We start from the raw sequence: 21,293 nt of genomic DNA, 5'->3' as shown, positions 1-21,293 counted from the left end.
TATTCACCAGTATATACTATATGTTGGTGATGCATACTTGTCGACTTTTTGATATATACTACAAATTTATCTTATACACATCTAGCCACAGTGATTCATGAATCAGATGTTCTATAGCGCTTGTCTTATATGATTTTTGTCTATTGTGAAGCCCATCTAATTATGAACATTGTGCCAGTAATGGATGGTCGTAAGTGGATCCCTTCAACCACACCCATCAGGGGGGTGTAGGGGGTGAAGACTACATCTACAAACAATAGCATAGCAAAATGGAAATCACCAAAGAGCCCATCTAATTATGGACGTCATGATAGCAATGGATAGCCATAAGTGAATCCGTTCAACCGCAACCATCATGCGAGTTATGGATGGCTGTGATTGGAGAGCCGGCTTTCTTTGACATGAAAAGTAAGGGAGGATCGAAATTCTTGCTTGGTTGGTAGTTGATGAGAGTGGATGAGGGGGCTGTGGTGAGCGAAGAACACACCTTCGAACAATGGCGTAGCAAAATTGGAAATCACCAAGTTTTTAAATCCTAAGATAACTATCTTGTTGAGTTACTAAACCTGATATCTCAGCTGATATGGTAAGTGAGGAAATTTTGAGAAAATTGAGATTTTTTGAGATCTCTAATGACATTGTAACATCAAATTATAATAGTAAATCCATAATTATGGACTACATTTACTTATTTTAATTTTAATATTTGATGGTCAAAAATTATTTAAGAAAACAAAAAGATGATTGAAAAATATGAATATATCATTTTGCTCAATATTTTAAATTTTATTAGTTTATATTGGTCTAGATTTTATACATATGTATACGAAATTGGGAGGTGGCCATTGCAAGACAAATGAAGATCTTGGCATAAGATGAAAATCTCGAGAATCAATGTAGTGGAGGACACATGTTTGCTGATAATTGATGGGATGCTTCAAGCTATAATGGTATACTTTTATAAATTTAAATAAAGCAACCATACCGAGGTTAAGAACGAGAATAAATAACAAGTCTATGATGCTAGGTTAAAATAACTAGGTTAAGATTAAGTCAGATCTATGATGCTAGGTTAAAATAACTTCCAAATAGATTAAATATGCCTTTAATGAATCGGATTATAATTGCGTCAACCTAATCCAATTATTAAACGAATTGAAACTTTTAGACATGCAAGATCTCCAAGTCTAAATCCAACCTATTTTATAAATAAATTAATTCATGTAAATCCATCAATAACTTGATACCATTTATATCAAATTTAAACTTGTTAATCAATTGAGTCCATAAGAAGTTACCTTGACACAAAATACAATTTCAGAACTATCTAATACAAGGAAAAAAAATGGTTTCGAATTTTATAAAGTAGTAGCATCTGCCAAATGCTGTCATTGAGTACTTGCCGGGATGGAATCATCACTTGCCATTTGCATGGGCTTAGAATAATCTTTTTGTAAAAATGAAATGGGTACAAGGTGGAAGGTGGTATATAAAAAGGCTCCTGCTAAATTTTTTAGTATAAGGTGGAAGGTGGCATTGGTTTGTGGTTTTGAGCCACTCTTTCTGCTGAAGCGCCAAGTCAGATGGTCACCCGTGTATGGTCCAATTTTTGGGTCCCGCCGCACGGAAAATCGAACTGCCGCCATACTCCTTGTTCATTCGTCAGTGGCGTCGGCCGCCCGTACGCGAATCCCCAAATTCAAATTCAATTTATATATATATATTTTTTTGCCAACTTTATCCCCTCGATTTCAAATTTTTTTCCAAACGTGAATCCGTCCCCATTTCTTCGACCGGGCCACCGTTAGCTTCCCCCGTTAAGTGCCAACGGCGTTGATGCATCGCACCTGGCAAACAAAATTCGTGCCATCAGGCTTCTCTCTCGGGTCCGAACAGAATCCGCCGTAGATCACCTCCACACGATTCAAGAGGCCTACGCGGCAGCATCCTAGTGTGACGCGGTACAAATTAGTGGAAGAGCGGACCGTTTTAAACCTACAAACGGAAAAAAATCTTTCCGTTGATTTTTTTTATTTATTTTTTACTCTCTCTGCGTCTCTTACAAGAGCTTTGCCCAATACCGTCGCAGCTTATCGTCTCTCTCCTTTCACGCCAAAGCTCTCCTCACGGGAGTAGAAAAACCGACCCTTGTTTCCAGGGTTTGGTTTCCTTTTTCATTTCTTCCGCACTTCTTTTCAATTCTCTCAACGGATCGGAACAGCGGGGTGGTGCTGGTGCTTTTAATTTCCGAAGTGTCTGATTTGGGCACTTGGGTGGTTTTTCTGGTATGATTTCTGCTTGCATTTTGCGGACGATTTAATAAGTTATGGTTATGATTGTGTTTTCTGATGCTGGGGTTTCCACTGCTTTGTTTGCCAAACAGTATTTTGGAATGATTTCCAATTGTGATTCAAATCTGTAAAGTTTTACGGTTTTACTTGCAATTTTTGAGATATTGATGTGATTAAGGAAGGGTAAATTGTTCTATATTCATGTTTTTTTCATTGTTCCCTCCCCCTTAGAGGAATTCTATACAAAGTTCATTGAAAAATATTATTGTTAATCAACAAGCCCTGTGCCATCTGCTTGAGGGTGGATGCATGGATCAAGTCCATAATCCACGAAATTGGAGAATAGGCACAGCAAGATGGGGCAGGGCTTGAAATCAAGGGATTGATTGTGAATACTGATCTTATCTTCTATTCCAACACCCCTGGGCCCGTAAAGTAGAAGTTGAGGAGATTGAGACTTTAAAAGACTCCAGATCATAGGACACAGCAAGACTGAAACACAATCGTGATATAAAGTTCAAACAGAAATTTATGTAAGATTTGTCGGTCAAAGGTGTTGATTCTTGTAAATCATGAGCGAGTTGAAGCATCAGTGATGGCCGAGTGGTTTAAGGCGTAGCATTGGAACTGCTCTGTAGGCTCTTGTTTACCGAGGGTTGCCTTTGGAGTTGTGGTTAGGTAGGTCTTAGACCTTATCTTAGCTGTTTAAATAAAGCAGCGGCTAGGTGTCTGTCCCTGGATTCACTGATTCAAGGGTTTTAGATGGGATGGACAGAAGAGTTCGAAGCAAGTGAAGTGGTAATGCACTTTTAAGGACTGTGGTAAGGTTGAATAGCTGTCAGAGCAAGTTAGTATGTTAGAAGATAACGAGATGTATGAGGTCAATGAAGGAAAGGTTGAACAGCTGACATGCATGCATTGATATATATGTCAGAGCATACCTTATATGATGTTTAAGAGTAGATTGGTTAATAGTATGGTAATGGTAAGTCTAGTTGTGTGCTACGGAGGAGTTTTGTTTATGTTGATGTCCTTGAAGGACTTTGAAATACTTGGGTGGAGATGCAAAATGGTCCAACATCTTGTTATTACTAGTGTATCCTATGAGGTGCCAAGACATGACAAGTTGACTTAATTTGTGCAAGCTGAAGGCTAGTTGAAGTTTCTTGAACAAGTTCCACTGTGAATAGGCTGAAAGCGGACCAGATACGGATCAGATATTGATATATCCATATTTGTATCCATATTTTTTAATGAATACAGATAAAGATATTAAACGGATATCAAAATTAATATCCATATTTGTTTATATTAAACGGATATCAAAATTAATATCCATATTTGTTCTAAACAAATATGGATACAAATCGGATATTAAGCATATCGTTATTTGTTGTAAACGGTTACGAATATGAATCGGATATTAAATATATTCATATTCTCTTATCCGAATACAGATATAAATCAGATACTTTTTTTTGGATATTAATCAAATTCGAGCAAACTTCAATGATGAAAACTAGCAATAAAAACATAATCATTAAAAAAATATAATTTTAACAAGCATTTATCAATAATAAAACTAACAATTTCATAAAGGATATATCACTCAAAGTTGCTCGTTGCCGAAGTAAATGAGATTTATGGTGCCTCTAAGGCATCTCATGGCTGTCGCCAGTTGCAATCACCGGATGGACATTAGAAAGTGGATAGATTTTTGAAATTCTAGCTGCTTGAAGACGATGAAGAGGAAAGAGGGACGAAACAAACGAACAAGAGTTTGCGTCTTTCAGGTGTGTGGGGTGATTCGAAGAATTTTATTCAAATCGGGTATTCCATATTCGGATTATTGTCCTAAATGATGGTCAGCTAATATCTGGGTTCTTTTTAGTTTAGGTTTGGTTAATCACTTAATTGGTTCTCTGATTTAACTTAAACTTCTCTTCACTTATCCTTGTTATACGGATATTCGGATCCGGATTTGAATCCAAAAAAATTTGGTGTATCCGCATCCGTATCTAGACGATTTTTGAATTGATTATTCGGATTTGTATCTGGATCTGATCGGACCGAAAAAATAGTATCCGAATCCGACTCGAATCGGATATGGTCAGATACAATCCGACCTGCTTTCAACCCAAACTGTGAATCAGCTTTAGGCATGAGTCGTAAAGTAAATAGTTCATTATCTACTATTGGAGATGTTAAGACCAAATAATATTATGGGGATACAATAATTTACCACCATCAAATAAATAAGTCCTCAATTTTATTTTCCACCACTTGCCCTCACCTTCTCCCTTTATCTCTCTGAAACTCCTAAACCAAGGTTTGCTAGATTGGTATTGGGATTTGTACTAGCCGGCAACTGGTTCAGTATGATACAGATCCATATTATACCATGCTGGGGTATACTGAAACATGGAGAGGGAGGCGGAGAAGGAGAAGGAGAGGGGGAGAGAGAGAGAGAGAGGGAGGGAGAGGAAGGGGGAGAGAGAAAGGGATGGAGGGAAGAGGGGAGAGAAGAGAGGAGGGGGAGAGATTGCTTTCTACGTACATTGGGCATGACGAACAGTGTTTTGAATTTTCAATTGATATGGGATCACTTTGCAGTTTTTATAGGTTGTCACTAGGTCAGAGAACATTCATGAGCTTTGTTAAGTCATATCATTGTATTGCCTAATAATATACATGTATGTGTTTATTCCTCTTTTTACAATGTGCTAGTCCTTATGTTGTTTGTTATTTGTCATGACTGATTTGTTGCATGGCACTGGTTTATGAACCCTTGAAAGGTTTAGGCTTGGTGAATCCTAATGCAAGTTTCTCACTTGTTTACACTTTTGTCTTGATTGCTTCAGATGAATTAAACAATTGAAGAATAGCTCATACTTTGACTTTAATATGATCATATGAGTTTTGATACCACCCATTTCAAATTTTTTAATCAAATTTTAGATTGCTGGTGGTTACATGATTTATATTTTAATGATAAAGTGTTTTTTGTGGCATTTTCTTTTCCTAATTATATCAATTTTACTTGCATTGTTATTAAATTAAGCGTTACCATCACTTTGGCCATCACTCTTTGTACCCTACTGCTACGGTTCATCATTTTTGACATATCAATGTGATTGGAGAAGCTTCATGACATAGTAACTTTTGTTCTTGTATTTCCTTGGTTTCTAGGATATACTTAGAATGTTTGTCTGAAACTCAGCCTTACTAACAAGCCTCATCTCATTTAAATTGTCTTGCTTTTGTGGACCATGGTGTATCCTACCAAAGTTTGAGAACAGTTTATAACCATCTATTATCTGTATGTCAGGTCTCAAGAAATTGTGCTGAAGAGAAGGTAGGTAGAGCAATTTTGTTTGGTTTATGTAGTTCGTGTTCATTCTTGTAGGGGAAGTTGCTTTTACATTCATGATGCTTGGTTAAGTTTTTGACAAAGTGGGAGGAAATTTAAAGTTTGAGATTGGGAATTGCTGAAGCATACCTTATGTCTCGACGAGCTTAGTTGTGTTATGATCCTAATAGCGAGTTCACTACCAAATTTAGTGAAGACAAGGGCAACAACAACAAAAAGTTGAGTCTCCACACTGGCATTTCTACTTGTAACTTGGGACTGCAAATAAACCATGTCAATGGAATACCGTTTTCCACAGCTTATCTTGTGACCACAAAAAGGTTGCTAATATCGTAATGTTTTATGAAACAGCATGAAGGATGACCATGTTTCTGTTTATCGCTTAATAAAATTATATCCAAGATCCATGATGAGATAAGAAGTATGTAGGTTGGTAGAATGTAAACTTGTATTGTGAGTACACCGTCAAGGAAGTTAAAATGTTGCAGTGGTTGGAAATATATTGGTTGCAAGTCAAGTGGGGATCATTGGTCATGTGCCATGAAGACCGCAAGAAAATCTAAAGAGAGATGCTAATTTTTTGCATGGCTAGGAACTGATGAGGGAAAAAACTTGAGACTACTTGAGGGGAAGTTACAAAGAAGGATATTAGAAGCTTTTTTTGGTTGTGGTATTGCTATTGGCAGTTGGCATAGAACTCAAAGAAATATGTGATATAGGTGTAGTAAGGCTTGTGTATGTATTTTTTACACAATACTTTGCTTGAGAGATCGAATTATTTTGGCATCCTCTTACAATAATTTTAGAGTAGTATTCCTAATTATATAGTCAAATGAATTATAATGATTTGTTTCTAGCATGGTTTGTTGTGCTGGAATTGGAGCCCAGACCAGTTGACAGGCGGCATGGGTCGGTACGACTCTGTGCTATTCCGTCTCGGGCCCGTACCAACATAGTAGAGGGGGTGGGCGAGAGGGAGAATGGGAGAGAGGAAAAGAGAGAGGGGGGTGGGGGGAGAGGGAAGCAAAGAGGAGGAGGATGGCGGAGGCTGATGGAGGCTGGCGGAGGGTCCTCCGCCTCCTTCACACGGCTCTCCGGCCCTTCGCTGGCCGGTCTCCACGTCCCTCTCTCTTCCTTCGTCTCCCTGTCCCTCCCTCTCCTGCTCTCTCTCTCTTTTCCTCTCTTTCCTTCTTTTTCTCTCCCTCTGTCGCCAATTTCTTGTTTTGGTTGCCGGAACCGTTCCAGTCCACCACTGGTATGGCTCGGTATGCTCCAAATCGGGCGGTTCGAGATGGTTCCACCAAGCATGGTTTCTAGTACCTCTCTTCAAGTGTTGGCATCCTTTTTAATATGCTATTAGGCCTTGCAAATTGGGTGGCATGGGAACAAGCATATATATTTTGTGGGAACAAGATAAAGGAGAATGTGGATTCAAGATCATAGTTTAGAGGGATCTTGCAAGATCTTGGAATTTAATTTTGTTTAATTCCCCAAAAAAAATATTTTGCTCATGTAGTTTCTCATTATAAAAGTTTAATGTCCTGAAACATAGTGGAAACTATAATTTGTTGGTGTCATAAACCAGCCAATAATGATGCCCATACTCATTGCATGAGTTACTATATAGCATACTGATGCACATAAGTGGAAAGCACAAATGCATCTGTAACTTGTTCCAAATAGTTATACTTGGTGGCTAGTTTTTTCACATCCTGGTGCCTTTATCATGTCAAGGCATCAGATCTAGACTTAAACCTAGTGGATCCAGACTTGCCTAATCTTTTTGGGTCCTGTTACATGCTACTTGATGAGCTGTTTTTAAGTTTTGGGTTTTCAAGAATGTATCTCTGTTGCTTTGGAAGTTTGGTTGTAGTACGATAGGCATCTAATATACTCTTCTTTCTCACATAAAAGAAAATTTCAGTCTGTAATAGATTATTATTTCTGTTAATAACGGGCTTCATATTCTGTCAATGTATATGGCTAGCTCAGGAATGCTAGCTTTCAAATGCTTGCTTGTGTTGTTTGCTGCACATAATCTTTATTCTTTGAGAAATGTTGGAGTTAGGTATGTAACATGAAGGCTGCAATGAACTCATTTGCATTTGATGTAGGAATTCAACAAATCTGAACTTTAATTGATTGTCTACATTTTTCTCACCAGCCAGAGAACAATCTCTTTTTGCCCTCAGATGGAGTATCAGCTTCAGGAGAGGCATTTTGTACATTTTGCAAGTGAAGATTTTTGTGGTAACATGTGCCATCTTTCACCATCATCGTCCATCTGCTGAGGCAGGGAAAATTTTAAGTTCGTAGACTCTTGAGTTATTTTTGTTGCTTCAACAATGCAAACAAGAAAAAAGGTTCTTGCAAGAAATGCTTCTAGAGATCATGCTAACTCTAGAACTTGTAGACAAACAAAAAAGGTGATTGCATTTGGTGAAAAGAAAGTTACAGAGCTTATCACATCGTCTGCTAGAAAACAGAAATCTGGTAATTTTTCCCATCAGTCTCCCTTACACTCTTTTGGTATGATGCTGTTAAAAATTATGAATAAAACCCGGTGTAATAAATCTATGGTAAAATTATATCTTCAAAACTTGTTTGCCTCTAAGTTCTTTCTAGGTAAGCTGCAAAATAGTCATACACAAACTGCAAGAAGAGATAATTTTAGTACTCTTTTTTTTCCTGTTATTTCAAGATTCATGTTTACCTTAGTACTCATAGTTTAGTTTATTAGAGTATGCCCTTTTTGCTTGGAAGGTTAAATGTATTTTAGTATGAGCTGCGGCCCTGCAAATTTGGTTTCTTCTAAATAAGTTTGCCAAATATGACATCTATAAATAACTGTTTGTCTGTGTTTACTTAAAACTGTAATTGTAGTTTAATTGCAATTTTTTGTTCATAATAGTGACTTTTTTTCTTAGCTGGAATTCTATCAAGGAAAAATAGATATGCACAAGTAGAAAGGCGTTTGCGCTCTGGCTGTGATGTGGTGCAAGATAAGAATCAGGACATCTCTGCTACAGATGGGACTTTCCTTTGCCATAAGGTAGTGGTCTCATTTTTGTTTTGATGTTTTCCACCCTGTACTCTTGGCATATACACAAATCATTATATTTGTATTCCAAATCTCTTTGCTTCAATTTTTTGCATTATTATTATATTAATTAGCTTTAATGAAGACGAGATTGTTTGTTTCTCATTTGAGAAGCCTCTTTTAATAGGTGTTATAGTTTGTAATACTGGTTTCTTTGTACTTATTGATTAAATATTTTTGTATTAAATGCAAAACTCCAAAACTTTTTTTTTTTAAAAAAAAGTAGTCAAGAAATATGATATTTTTCTAGATGGTTCTTCCTATCTTCACCCCTTTACTCTCCAATGCAGTTCAAGCCATTTAATGGATTGATGTTTATCTATGTTATGGATATTCTGCATCTGATGACATAGTGGACTTCATGGGTATTTGCAAGAAGCCATCAACCACAATAGAGATGTATGATATCATGCTAGTGGATCAAAATCTTTTGCTCTCTTTTTTCCTCCACCACCTGGTTACTCATAATTTGCTATTGCCTTGTGTCAACACTGTATGGAGTTTATGTCTACCTTTGTATTGCATGTTTGGAATGCACATTACATTTGCCCATCTAAACTATGGTAGTAAATGATGTCATATGTGCAATTTAATTATTGCATCTGCAGCAAGGTACGCCGTACCGGTACCAGTAGGTGTACCGGTACGGTTTCGGTTCGTACCGGTTTAAACTGGTACCCAATCAGTGCCTTTTCCGCGTGCGCCCCACGTTAGCTGGCCTGCGCAGGCGCGGGGAACCGTGCACGGGTGCGGTTTCCAGCACGAAGAACAGCACGGGCACGGTCCCCATGCGCAGGCCGGTGCGAACCGGTCAAGTTTGCACCGGTACCGAAAATTGGTCGGTTTCGGCCTCTATGGAGCCAGAACCGTTTTCCATCGCTGAACCATACCGGTTGGTGCCGGTACTGATATGGTACGTGCTGAGCTGATTCAGCAGACCATTCTGCTGTGAAGGATTGTTTTGACTTATATCCATATATTTTTTTTGTGTTTTGCTAACGTAATTTTAGTCCAGTATAAATCATTTTCATGGTTGTCCTAGTGTTATTTGCTTTTAGTTTTTCATTTTTTTGTCATAGTTGTAATTTCTGAGGTTTTGCTTATATGATTAAATAGGAAAGAACTATTGGAGATATGTAAAATGAAAGAAACATGATACTGTACAAGTGCCCTCCTTGCAATAGGTTCATCTCTTTATGTTTGTAGGTTTGTGAATTCATTTATCTTGGTAACTTTCTGTTATTATTTTATTTGGTTTATAGCTGCAGATTAATGGATTTGTTTATCTGGATAACCTTGATGTCCATTTCATTCTAAGTAATTTTTATGTTCAAACAACATGTTACTCAATATTTGCTTTAGTAGTTCAGTCTAACAATCAAATCCTCTAACTTTAATTTTCGCCATTGACTTTAATGCTATAGCAGCAATCTGAAGATAAAGTTGCAGATTATGTGGTGGATACCATGTTTTCCCCTGCCTTTCATCATCATAAGGACATCTGTGGTGGCATTCCTGATAAAGGTATCTAGTTTTTAATTTCACATAGATTAACTTATTGAAGTTCTTTCTTTTCTTCCCTTCTTTTCTTGCCCTTTTTTCCCGGGGCGAGGGGGGGAGGGGATCCATTCCAATTTGTACTAGTAATTCAGTAAAATACCTGTTCTGTGTCCCTTCATTTACCATATTATACTTTGAAATATGGATATATTTAGATCCATTCCAATAATAAAGTTGGCTGTTGGTAGTTGTGATATCAATAGACTTTGTAACTGTTGTGAGTGCCACCTTTGTGGTGGTCATGATACTTCAATCCATAACATAAGCCAGACCATGCACTATTTTGTAGCATATTGCCATTTATGTAGACCAATTCCTGATCAGGTTTACATAAGAAAGGTTCAAACCTGAATTGACTAAAAAATTACAAAACGACCTAATGTGTATTAGCCGATCGGTTGCTTGGATGAGATGGACTAAACAGGATTTGCTAATATTAAGTAATACAATAAATTGAGTGTCCTTTTTTCCTCTCCAGTTTTGTATTCCTTGAAGGAGTATATTATGTGAAATGTTGCGTTGAAATTTTTGACTCTTTAAAACCATATTGTCCATTTTACTCATTGAGAGGTCTGAAATCTGAGATGATGATGCTTTTTTTTTTTGATATCTAATTTAAATCTTTTATTTGTCCAAGATTCAAGTGCCTTCTGTCCTAACTCAATACTGCCACTCAGCACAAACCTGCAAGATCCCTATTATATCAACTTTTTTGATACTTATTTAAAAAAGTTCTTTTTTGTTGTTTTTTTTGTCTTACTGTTTTGTTTATTTATTTTATTTTGCTTTGGTAGGGAATGGCATACAGCACATGATGTGCTCATGGTATGCCGTGCCAACCTGAATCAGGCGATACAGGATGTACCATATCATACCGATTTGGTACCAGTATCCGGTACGAGTGGTGTACGGACACTCGGTACACAAAAAAAACTCCGTACCATACCAATACTGTGCTAGTGTGGCATCGGTACGAGGTCTGGTATCGAGATGACGAACCTTGTATGTACCAATGGTAACTAGAACAGTTTGGCATTGGCTTTTAGAACCTCGACTTTAACTAACTAACGAGATGTATATTTGTCTGTCTATTGAGCTAACCATGGCATTATGAGTGCTTTGCCATTCAGTTCTATACACTGTAAAATTGCTTAAAGTTATTGTCTAAGGTAGGTTATAATGAATAATAATCATGTTGACCAGAAAATTATTACTTGCAAGAGATTTTAGATAGTAGATTCATCTTATAGATATTAGATGATAAAACCTTATGACTCTAAATATTGAGATTGGTATTAGTGATGATTTAAGCAATATATTAAATATAGCATAGTCATTATGGTGTCTTTTCGATTTTCATACAAATCACAGCATTTCATGATTATATGCACGGTAATAGTTTGTACATGCTCCTCAAATACCCTCTTGGATAGCATTATATTACTATCTTTTCGATATTCACACAAGTTCCTCTTTAGTTTTGTTTCCCCTTCACTCTCTACACTTTCACTCGTGCAAGTTTCCATTTCTCTACAACATGTTGCTTTTCCCAGATTAATTCCCATTTGTTGGAAATCTTTTTTCTTTCTGTAATATCTTAAATATTTTGAAGATGTTCCATCTTCATTCACTACACCTAAGTCATGTATCTGATAATAATTGTGCTGCATAGATATAGTAATATTAAATACAGCATAGTCCTTATGATATCTTTTCAATTGTTCATACAAATAACAGCATTTCAAGATTATATGCATAGTGCTAATAGTTTGTACAAGCTCCTATATATTCTCACAGAATTATCTTACTATCTTCTCAATATTCGCACAAGTTCCTCTTTGAATTTGTTTCCCCTTCATGCTCTCTACATTCACCTGTGCAAGTTTCAATTTCTTAGCAATACACTTTGCTTCTCCTAGCATTATCTTCCTTTGTGTTGGAAATCTTGTTTCTTTCTGTAATATCTCAATATCTTGAAGAATTTTCATCTTTGTTCACTACATGTTTAAGCCTTAATAATTGTGCTGCATAGATATACTAGTATATATATTTTTAAAATTTTTTCAACATTAGTGTTGCCAGTCAGCTTAGTTTCATGACATAGTAGTAATTGAGATTATAGACGTGCCTTCTTCATTTGGTTGCTGTTACACTTTTTTGATGGAGGCATTCAAGATTTTCATTTTATATGTTTATTTCAATTGGTCAATGGAGCCTTGAAAAATATTCATTTTACCTCTTTTTAAGTGGTAGACATTAAAAGGAAAAGTAAAAGAAGACCAGTCATTTCTGGTTACTTATTATTTTTTTTTCTGTGGTGAAGTAACAAGAGCAAGTAGCAGTTGTTGGAACAGCATAGCATTTTTCTAGGTTCAGTTTTGGTTTCAAGTTTCAACCCTCCTGGTTGGAGTATTGATTTTGGTGGCTTTGCTCTAAGTTTTGGAGTTTCAGTCAAAAAATTCAGAAGAAAATAAAAAAAAGAAGAAAAATTGTGGGGGAAAAAATCAAGGCAAGTTATGTTAAAATCATTTAATTGTTTTATGAGTTATCTAGGTTATAGTTTGTGTTGTTTTGGTAGTTTTGTGCTGAAACTAAACCGTCTTCACAGGATTTTATTAATCTATTGATGATCATGTAACCTAAATCAAAGCAAGAAAGATCTGTCTTGTAATTTAATAGATTTTTCTTTCTTTTGTTTATTTATTTCGTAAAAAATATAGTCAACTGTAAATTTGGCTACCTCTTGAAGTCTTTACTTTTTCCTGTATTTATTCATGTCTATCTGGTGGGATTTTGGCCAATTCCTCCTTTCGATTGCTGATAGGGAGAAGAGTTGCAAGAGAGGATTGTTGATTAACTTGCTCTTGCAGTAGGATAGGAATGAACAGTGCCTGGATCGATCTTGTTTCCCAGCAGTGAACATTCAAAAAGAAACAAATTGGAATCATTGGGAGAAGAGTTGCAAGAGAAGAGTGTTGATTAACTTGCTCTGGCAGTAGGAGAGGAATGAACAGTGCCTGGATCCATCCTGTCTCCCAGAAGCGAACATTCAAAAGGAAACAAGTTGGATCATTGAGGTGACATTAACTGTCCCTCTTGTCCTCTCTATCACCCTCCAAATAGCAATAGAAGCCCATTTTGGGGTGGTTTCTGCAAATTTGGTCAGTTTTTGCCAAAATTGGCCAAAACGGACCGAAACTGAAAATTTCGGTCAGTTTGGTTCATTCCAGGCCAAAATCGGCCCATTTCATCCAAAACTTCAAGCTTTGGTATTTTGAATCATCAAGATGTTGAAATGAGAAGGGAAGTTGGTCAGTAGCAAAGATTGAAACTTTATTATGTAGATACCTGCGTTTACGAAGGCATTTTATGTGTTTTTTGGTATGATTGTGCGTTTACATTCAGGTCTTTTCTTTCCTTTCTGTATATTTCTTGTTAGAAAGTAATCTTGGGCTATTTCCAAGCTGTGTTCTTCAACTGCTGGCTAATTTTTCCTTCAACCCCAAGCCTGTCTTTTGCCTTCTGCTAGATATTGGCTGGGGATACTACTGGTGAACTCAATGTTAGGTTTTGTAATAAATTTGTTTTCCTTTTTCAGCTGGCGCTATGGACTTGTTCAAGAGCAAAGACCAAGCAAATCATCATGATGTTGAGGTTGAAGAATCAAAGGAGGTCGATGCCTATTGTGGTCCTGGTACATTAGAAAATCAGCAGAAACATGTTGAGAAGAGAACAGAAGTCGTGTCAGCATGTGCATATGATGATAAAGTTGATTTGACAAATCATTTTCATACTCTTCATATGGAATCAAATCATGCAAACTCATCATGTGGTGATGAATATAGTGCTCTGGGGAACCTCTCTTCTGAAGTTTCAGCCATATATCTTGCAATGCAGAATTCTAAGTTGGAGTGTATTGAAGAACAAAATCATAATTCAATGTCAGCCGAAGGTTGTGTGGAGCTTGATGAAGGTGATGAATTTGATGATTTTGATCCATACTTATTTATCAAGGATCTGCCTGATTTATCGGCTGTAGTTCCAAGATTTCGGCCCATGCTTTTGCCAAAGCAGACACGGAGTTGCCCTTCAATTACCCTTGTTCTTGATTTGGATGGTATTGCATATTAACTTTCTTTGATTATTAATCGATAAGCATCGACCTTTTTAGGTGTAATATTGATTTCAGAATCATCTCTGATTGTTAAGGTGCTTTATAAGTTTCTACCTTTTCTAAGACATTCTCAAATGTATGTTTCTTGGCTTAATGTTAACTTATTTGAACACTACGATCTTGCTATCCTGCTATTATCACACACACACACACACACACACATATATATATGTATGTATATATATGTATATGTATATATTTATGTATATATTTATGTATATGTGTGTATATTTATATATGTAGAATGAGTCTGTATGTATGTATTGCATATGTCCTCTTGAGATGATAGCTGTCTATCAGCTCGCCTATATATATATATATATATATATATATATGTATGTATATGCGTATATCTGTGTAGATATACATATGTGTGTATGTATGTATATGTTGTATGTATGTATTTATGTATGTATGTCTGTATATATGTATAATATGTCTATATATGTCCTCCCGAGATGATTGCTCATATGGTCCTCTCACCTTCAAAATCAATGATAGACTATCCAAATTTAAGACTCAAATGGTTGGCATGGTCTACCTTACGAAAAGATGTATGGAGACCAAAATTGATGTGTTTTGGTACTCTCTAAAGTCTAATCTAATCATCAAATAGGTGTCAAAATGGATAGTTTTAAAAGTATGATACTATATGTTACTATGTCCTAATTATCAAAACCAAGTGAATTCAAATCTACCAATGTTTGAAGATATGCAGATCATGATTCATAAAGTGGATTTTCAATTTATGTGCCCTATTTTACTATACTAGTGCAATTGATGCGCTCAGTTTTGTACCAACTTGATGCATAGTTTAGAGATCGATAAAATATATAGATTTTGTTTCTATGCATTTTTGTAGTGTAGATCATGTTCAGTGGCTTGGATCTTCAATTTGAATGGCCTATTATTGATTTTGAAGGTAAGAAGGCCATCTCAGCTATTCTCTCGAGAGCAACTTCTATATTCAAACATACATATATACATAAATTCATACATACATAAGTACATACATACATAAGTACATGCATACATACATTCATACATACATATATACATACATGCATACACAGACAACATGCATGTACATCCATATGTTTGTATTTATGTCTGCTGTTTATGATATTTCTGTGGAGACTCCAATAGTGCACCCTAACTTTTCTGTTAAACAAGAAAAAGATGCTGGGTGGGAGTAGGCATCCTAGTTATCACTAGAAATCAGAGTTATTATTTATTTATTTTTTAACAGTTGGCTTTATGTAATCTTGACTACTTTGTTCATTGAAGGGTTACTTGTATGTATGTACAGTCAAGCTGATGGTTGTACAAAATTTAACAATTATTTTACTCAGCAATCATCACAGTGTTCAAATATTGAGGAATAGTTTCCAGACTGGTTACGATAATTATGATTTTATTCATTGTTAATATCTTATGCTCTGAGTCAAAGTGATCCTAAACATTCTAGATGCCATCCTTGCGTGGATCCATATCATGGATCATGGATCATGAGAACCAACTTGATCGTGTTATCTATGTATTCGATCATGTGGAAGTCAATTTTCTCTAATTTGTTTTCCTTATATGGGTAGAATTAACAAACTTTTTGGCTTTTTATCTTTTAATAGAAGTAAAGGAAATAAATGCAACTTCACATAATCAGAATCGAGAGGCATATTTTTGTCTGTTTATAACATTTCTTAAAAAATGATTTTTAAAAAGAATTATGCCGGAAAATATAGTTGAATTGAGTAGTTTTTAATTATCTCGAATAACTGCATGTGTTCTTTCACATTTGTTGCATCAAATATAATATTGATGGCTTATATTGGTGGTACTTAGACTTCTTAATTATATGGTTTTTTCTTCTTTATTGATATACTTTATGATTGACTGTATTTTTCAACATTGCATTTTTTTTATGTTTAAATTTTTTGAAATAAATCAGAAAAAGTCATGCTATCTAACTTTCGTGTGTAGAATCTTGGTTTTTTTAATAAAAAATAAGGATCTTTTCATATGTCATAACCATAATAATCAAGCCTTGTCCCTTCCAGTGTTTTGAACCTGCAGACTGGATCAAACCGAATTGGTTTGAGTCATGGGTCCATGGTTCGACCATGGGTTGAGTGCGAGTTGGCTGGGGCCATAGATATCTCAGCCCCTTGTATCTATTTCATAAATCTTTCTTATGTCTCTAGCTCTCTTCAACTGAAATCCCATCCTGCCCTCTTGCAATCATTGTCAAGCCCCCCTACAGCCCAACCTCCTCTCACCATTATCATCGAGCCTCCATAGCCTGACCTCCTCTGATGTCACTGATGAAACCCGCAAAGCTTGACATCTCCTTTGACATCAACTTGCTGTCACCGTCAAGCCCCTCCCACAGCTCTATCTCTCCCACATCGAATCACCAATGCCATCAAGATACCCTACAGGCTGCCCTCTTCTCCTATATTGAGTGCTCTCACCATAGAGAACCCTATACTGTACCTCACCTCTACCAAAGGCCATGCCAGGCCCCTGGTTCCTCCCTGCATCATCCACAATGATGGCAACAACCAAGGAATCAAGAGAGAAGAATTTTTTAAGGGTCAGCAGACTAAGGGTTGAAAGATCTAACATCTTTTTTTTTTCTTTTTATTTCTCACTGGCTGGCCTGCGGGTCTTTGACCTGCTATTTGAACAGTTGAACTTCTCTGAGCTTCTGCTTCAAGTGAGTTTTAGCCATTCGGGTTTAAACTTGACCTGACCCACAGTGCCAAGCAGGTGATGAGTTAACTCGGGTCGACCAGGTATCTAAACATTAGTCTCATCTATTTGGAATTGGCAATCCTCATTCGCCACTCATGCCTTGAGAGGGCTACCACTAATTTTACTGCAGGCCTTACCGAATCCTTTCTCATGAGTTTAATGCATATAACGTTAGATCTTCCCCTCTTCTACATCTTTTGGCAAAATTTTGAGTACCTCTCCTTACCATAGCTCTCTCTTATGTCCATTTATATTACCATATCATAACCAGGTTCTCCATCACTGGTTGTACTTGTTCCAATTCCTACATTTTTTTTTATAATGTTCCCATTTCTCGGTCTTTCCTACTTTTCCCACACATCCATCTTGACATCCCCATTGTAATTAGTTCTTAATTATCATCGGCGTATTACCATGAATTGTCCAGGTAATAACTGAATGGTATTCTTTGCAGTATATCTTGATATAACTTGGTAAGTTCCATTTAATCAACTAGACCTTGGTGCATGAGTAAATATATTTGTTCGAATTGTCAATGCAAGTCATGTTTGATCAAGAGAAAGATGAGACAATTTCTCTACCAAACATGGTACCATGCCAACTTTTCATAAGCATCAACTTCATAGCATCACCTCATGGTAATCAATGTTCATGCAATTTTCTATGTGGTCTTCAACACTTGACCTGTTGTAGCGTGCAAATCATTGTAGTGTGTTCAGATCTATACTCGAGTTGTAAGCAGAATTTGGGAATGTCTGCTCTTTGATCTGAGTACTGGTGGAGCTAAACTCCATATCTCATAGTTGGACATTTGTCTTTTAATATTTTGTGGTCTAGTTTTATTTGCTTGTTTTCATCATGTGTAAGATGTTTTTCTTTTGCTGTTTGATTTCCCATCTTCTAAATGCTTATTATTCTAACATGTTTACTTCGCAGAGACTTTAGTTCATTCCAGCCTTGAACCATGTGAAGATGCAGATTTTACATTTCCAGTTAATTTCAATCTTAAAGAGCACACAATATATGTACGCTGTCGTCCTTATCTTAAGGACTTCTTGGAGAGGGTTGCCAGCCTATTTGAGACAATTATATTCACTGCCAGTCAAAGTATATACGCTGAACAGCTCCTCAATGTACTTGATCCAAAAAGGAAATTATTTCGCCACCGTGTTTATCGTGAGTCTTGCGTTTTTGTGGAGGGTAATTATCTAAAGGATCTGTCGGTTCTTGGTCGTGATTTGGCACATGTCCTTATCATTGATAACTCACCTCAGGTAGTTTTTATCTTTCGCTGTTGTGGGTAATCACAGGGCAAAGTTTATGGCTTAGAAACAATTGATGAAGGCTCTTGACTAACAGTTGCTCCAACTTTAAAATCATTGAGAACTTTTGAATTGATTGAAGTTAACTTGTAAAAAGAGTAGAAAACTTGTCAATCATTTATATCTCTAATATCTGTATGTAAGAATTCTATATGCTGTTTGTTTCCCCATAGCACTTCATGGTTCATCTTTCTACTTCATGTATATAACTCAACAGTTTTCTCTACTGCTGACTTGATTCATGACATTCTTTAAGCAAATGGCCCTACTTACTGCAGTAAGGACAAATTTTCATAGTTAATTCTTTTGCTAGGAATATTCACCACTCTTTAGGAAAGCCAAGTTAAGCCATATACCTCGTTGTGGTCATTGAGACCAAAGAGTGACCAGATAAGAAGGCCAATGCGATTATTTGTCTGTCAATGCTCTGCAATACAACGTAGTAATGCACCTTGTTGTGGGATGACAAGCATGTAACAGGGATTTTCTGATATCATCCTTTTTATTTTCTCAGGCATTTGGATTTCAAATTGACAATGGTATTCCTATTGAAAGCTGGTTTGATGACTGTAATGATCGGGAACTGCTTTCACTACTACCCTTCTTGGAGAGTTTGGTTGGGGTTGAGGATGTCCGTCCACTGATAGCCAAAAAGTTCAATCTTCGTGAGAAGATAGCTTCTGCAGCTTGCCTTTCTCTTGACTTCAGAAGGTGAGGAATCATATTCTTGAAAAAGTTTGTAGGGATTGAGTTCCTCAGAAGTATGCGGGGATTGAGTTCATCCAAAAGAAGTATGTAGGTGGCTAAAGCCTTCCGATACCTCTCGATATTTGTCTGCTTTCCTTCAGCCTCTCATTTTACCTCTTCTTGCACCATTTGTTTTGTTGTAATTGGTCGTGTGGGAAGGGAGAATGCTTTGTAAACATTAAACTATATTTATCCAATTGGAAAATGCTACCAGATTTTGCAATTGGTGATTAATAAACTCTGATAACTTCTCTCCGAGAAAGTTGTTTTAATGTCTTTCATTTTACTTTGGGCTGTCTCTGTTTATGGATCACCGTTGCTTCTCACTGGGGTGTAATTCTGCTCTTTCACAACTAAGACTTTGTACAGGACCGCAGTGTATGGGTCGCTTGGAAGTTATGGTAGACATCTGGTCATTGCAAGTCTAATCATGTATTTAGAATTTAGAATTGCAAAATGTTATGGTTATAATGGAAATTAGAAGCTTTTAAGTTTTTGGATGATGCAAGTCAGGTGAATGTTCGTCTTTTGCTTTGAAGGGTTTATAATTGTGCCCAAAGACCTGCTGCTGCTGTCAGGTCATGCAATTTTTTTGGGGGTCACCTTTTCTGTTATCGTGTTCAATTGTTGAAATGCTAATAGATGTTGCTGGATTTTTTCTATTCCCTGTCCAATTTCCATTGTCACTCTGGAGTCCATAGTTCTATGCTTGTTTTAGGAACCGCATGCTAATTTATGTCGCCGGATTTATGGCATCATGCCGGGTGAGAAGAACAGGTAGCTTCAGAGATGTTTGAAGGCAAACTACCATGCGCATCCAAGAGGTAGCATTGCTATTGGCTGGAGCTTTAAACTTGGCTACACGATCCGGCAAGATGAAGTGGTAAACTCAACTGCATGGAGTATGGGCTGTGTTTGGCTGCTTATCACCCACTCTTCCCTTCTCATTCTTTCATGCTTGCTTAATAGTTCCATGTGAAAGTAGATTATGCACCATAAATAATGCAATTGTCACTAAGAGTAACTAGGCTTTGGAATATCTGCCTTGCCACCGCTCATGTAAGCCATTTTTATTCTTGTAGAAGCTTTGCCCTTTATTTTTCAATGCAGCCACAGATATTGTTGTTTTTGCAACCATTAACTGCTGAGCAATTGGGTTCGCAAACTGAAGGACAGGATATGAAAAATTGAAATGCCAGGGAGACACCATTTAAAATCACTTCAAAAAGGTGCTGGAATAATGCATTTACAAGCTGCCAAGGTTGAGATGTGGTAAATAAGTGGTATCATGGTGACAATTTTTTGTTATGATTGGTTCTGCATATTCCACTCATCAAGTAAACATGACCAAAACCATGCGTTATCTTTGACAAACAAGTTTTGTTCCCTCTTCAAGGGGACATAATTTTCGGGGGACAGAGAGAAACCTCAACATACTACAATTCATTGCATGGAACAAAAATCATGTGCATGCTTGGATATATGAAAGAGAAAACTACTGCCTACGAAGCTTTGGCCAATTTCTTCCTCTTCTTCTCAGCCTTGGGGATCTTTGTCTTGCGAGCTGCCCTTTTCTCTTCTTTCCTTTCTTCTTATGTTCTTACCGGGCTTCTCTCTTCATAGCAGGACCCATTTTGAACAACAAGGTCAGCAGAATATTTATGCAAGAACTATCTCCAGTGGAAGAGGCAGCCTCGACAAAGTCCCACATCAGGTTGGCATATTTAAATGATACAACCATCAAAAGAGAAAAGGAAAAGAAGAGAAAAGAACACACTTAGGCAGCCAGAAATATTATGTGATGGATCTAAACCTGCAATAGATTAAACTGTGCTGCGAAAAATATTTGCTTACTGAGCATATAAATATCGAGCTAGATCATGAGTCCAGGTATTGAGAACTATCAGCATGAATTAGAATTGAAGCTGCACCTTTTAAGAGGCATACATCTGATGTATTAACTAGAGAGATTCTA

At 36.7% G+C, this 21,293-nt stretch overlaps 1 protein-coding gene across 5 annotated transcripts; it reads left to right on the top strand.

The window, feature by feature from the left end:
• The first annotated feature begins 2,056 nt into the window (after positions 1-2,056).
• On the top strand, positions 2,057-19,594 carry LOC103707863 (CTD small phosphatase-like protein 2). Of its 5 annotated transcripts, none has more exons than XM_026804931.2 (7): positions 2,057-2,285; positions 7,826-8,154; positions 8,589-8,713; positions 10,186-10,285; positions 13,920-14,294; positions 18,186-18,523; positions 19,086-19,594. In XM_026804931.2, exons 2-7 carry the CDS (start codon positions 8,007-8,009, stop codon positions 19,284-19,286), a joined length of 1,287 nt encoding a protein of 428 aa, XP_026660732.2. In that variant the 5' UTR covers positions 2,057-2,285; positions 7,826-8,006; the 3' UTR covers positions 19,287-19,594. The 5 variants fall into 5 exon arrangements, with proteins under 5 accessions (XP_026660732.2, XP_008790770.2, XP_026660731.2 ...); XM_008792548.3 differs by having other exon boundaries at positions 2,058-2,285; positions 7,854-8,154; positions 13,920-14,438; XM_026804930.2 differs by having other exon boundaries at positions 2,058-2,285; positions 13,920-14,438.
• Positions 19,595-21,293: the final 1,699 nt, after the last annotated feature.

The sequence above is a fragment of the Phoenix dactylifera genome, chromosome 7, assembly GCF_009389715.1.
Source record: "Phoenix dactylifera cultivar Barhee BC4 chromosome 7, palm_55x_up_171113_PBpolish2nd_filt_p, whole genome shotgun sequence".
In the NCBI taxonomy this organism is placed as follows: domain Eukaryota; kingdom Viridiplantae; phylum Streptophyta; class Magnoliopsida; order Arecales; family Arecaceae; genus Phoenix; species Phoenix dactylifera.
This window is presented reverse-complemented; position numbering and strand designations above follow the sequence as displayed.

What these genes read in the sequence shown, in the direction of transcription:
- LOC103707863 (XM_008792548.3), top strand. Translation starts at nt 8,007, where the DNA reads ATGCAAACAAGAAAAAAGGTTCTTGCAAGAAATGCTTCTAGAGATCAT. An exon ending in GGACTTTCCTTTGCCATAAG is followed by an intron (nt 8,714 to 10,185) that starts GTAGTGGTCTCA and finishes TTAATGCTATAG; the next exon opens with CAGCAATCTGAAGATAAAGT. An exon ending in TGGTGGCATTCCTGATAAAG is followed by an intron (nt 10,286 to 13,919) that starts GTATCTAGTTTT and finishes TTCCTTTTTCAG; the next exon opens with CTGGCGCTATGGACTTGTTC.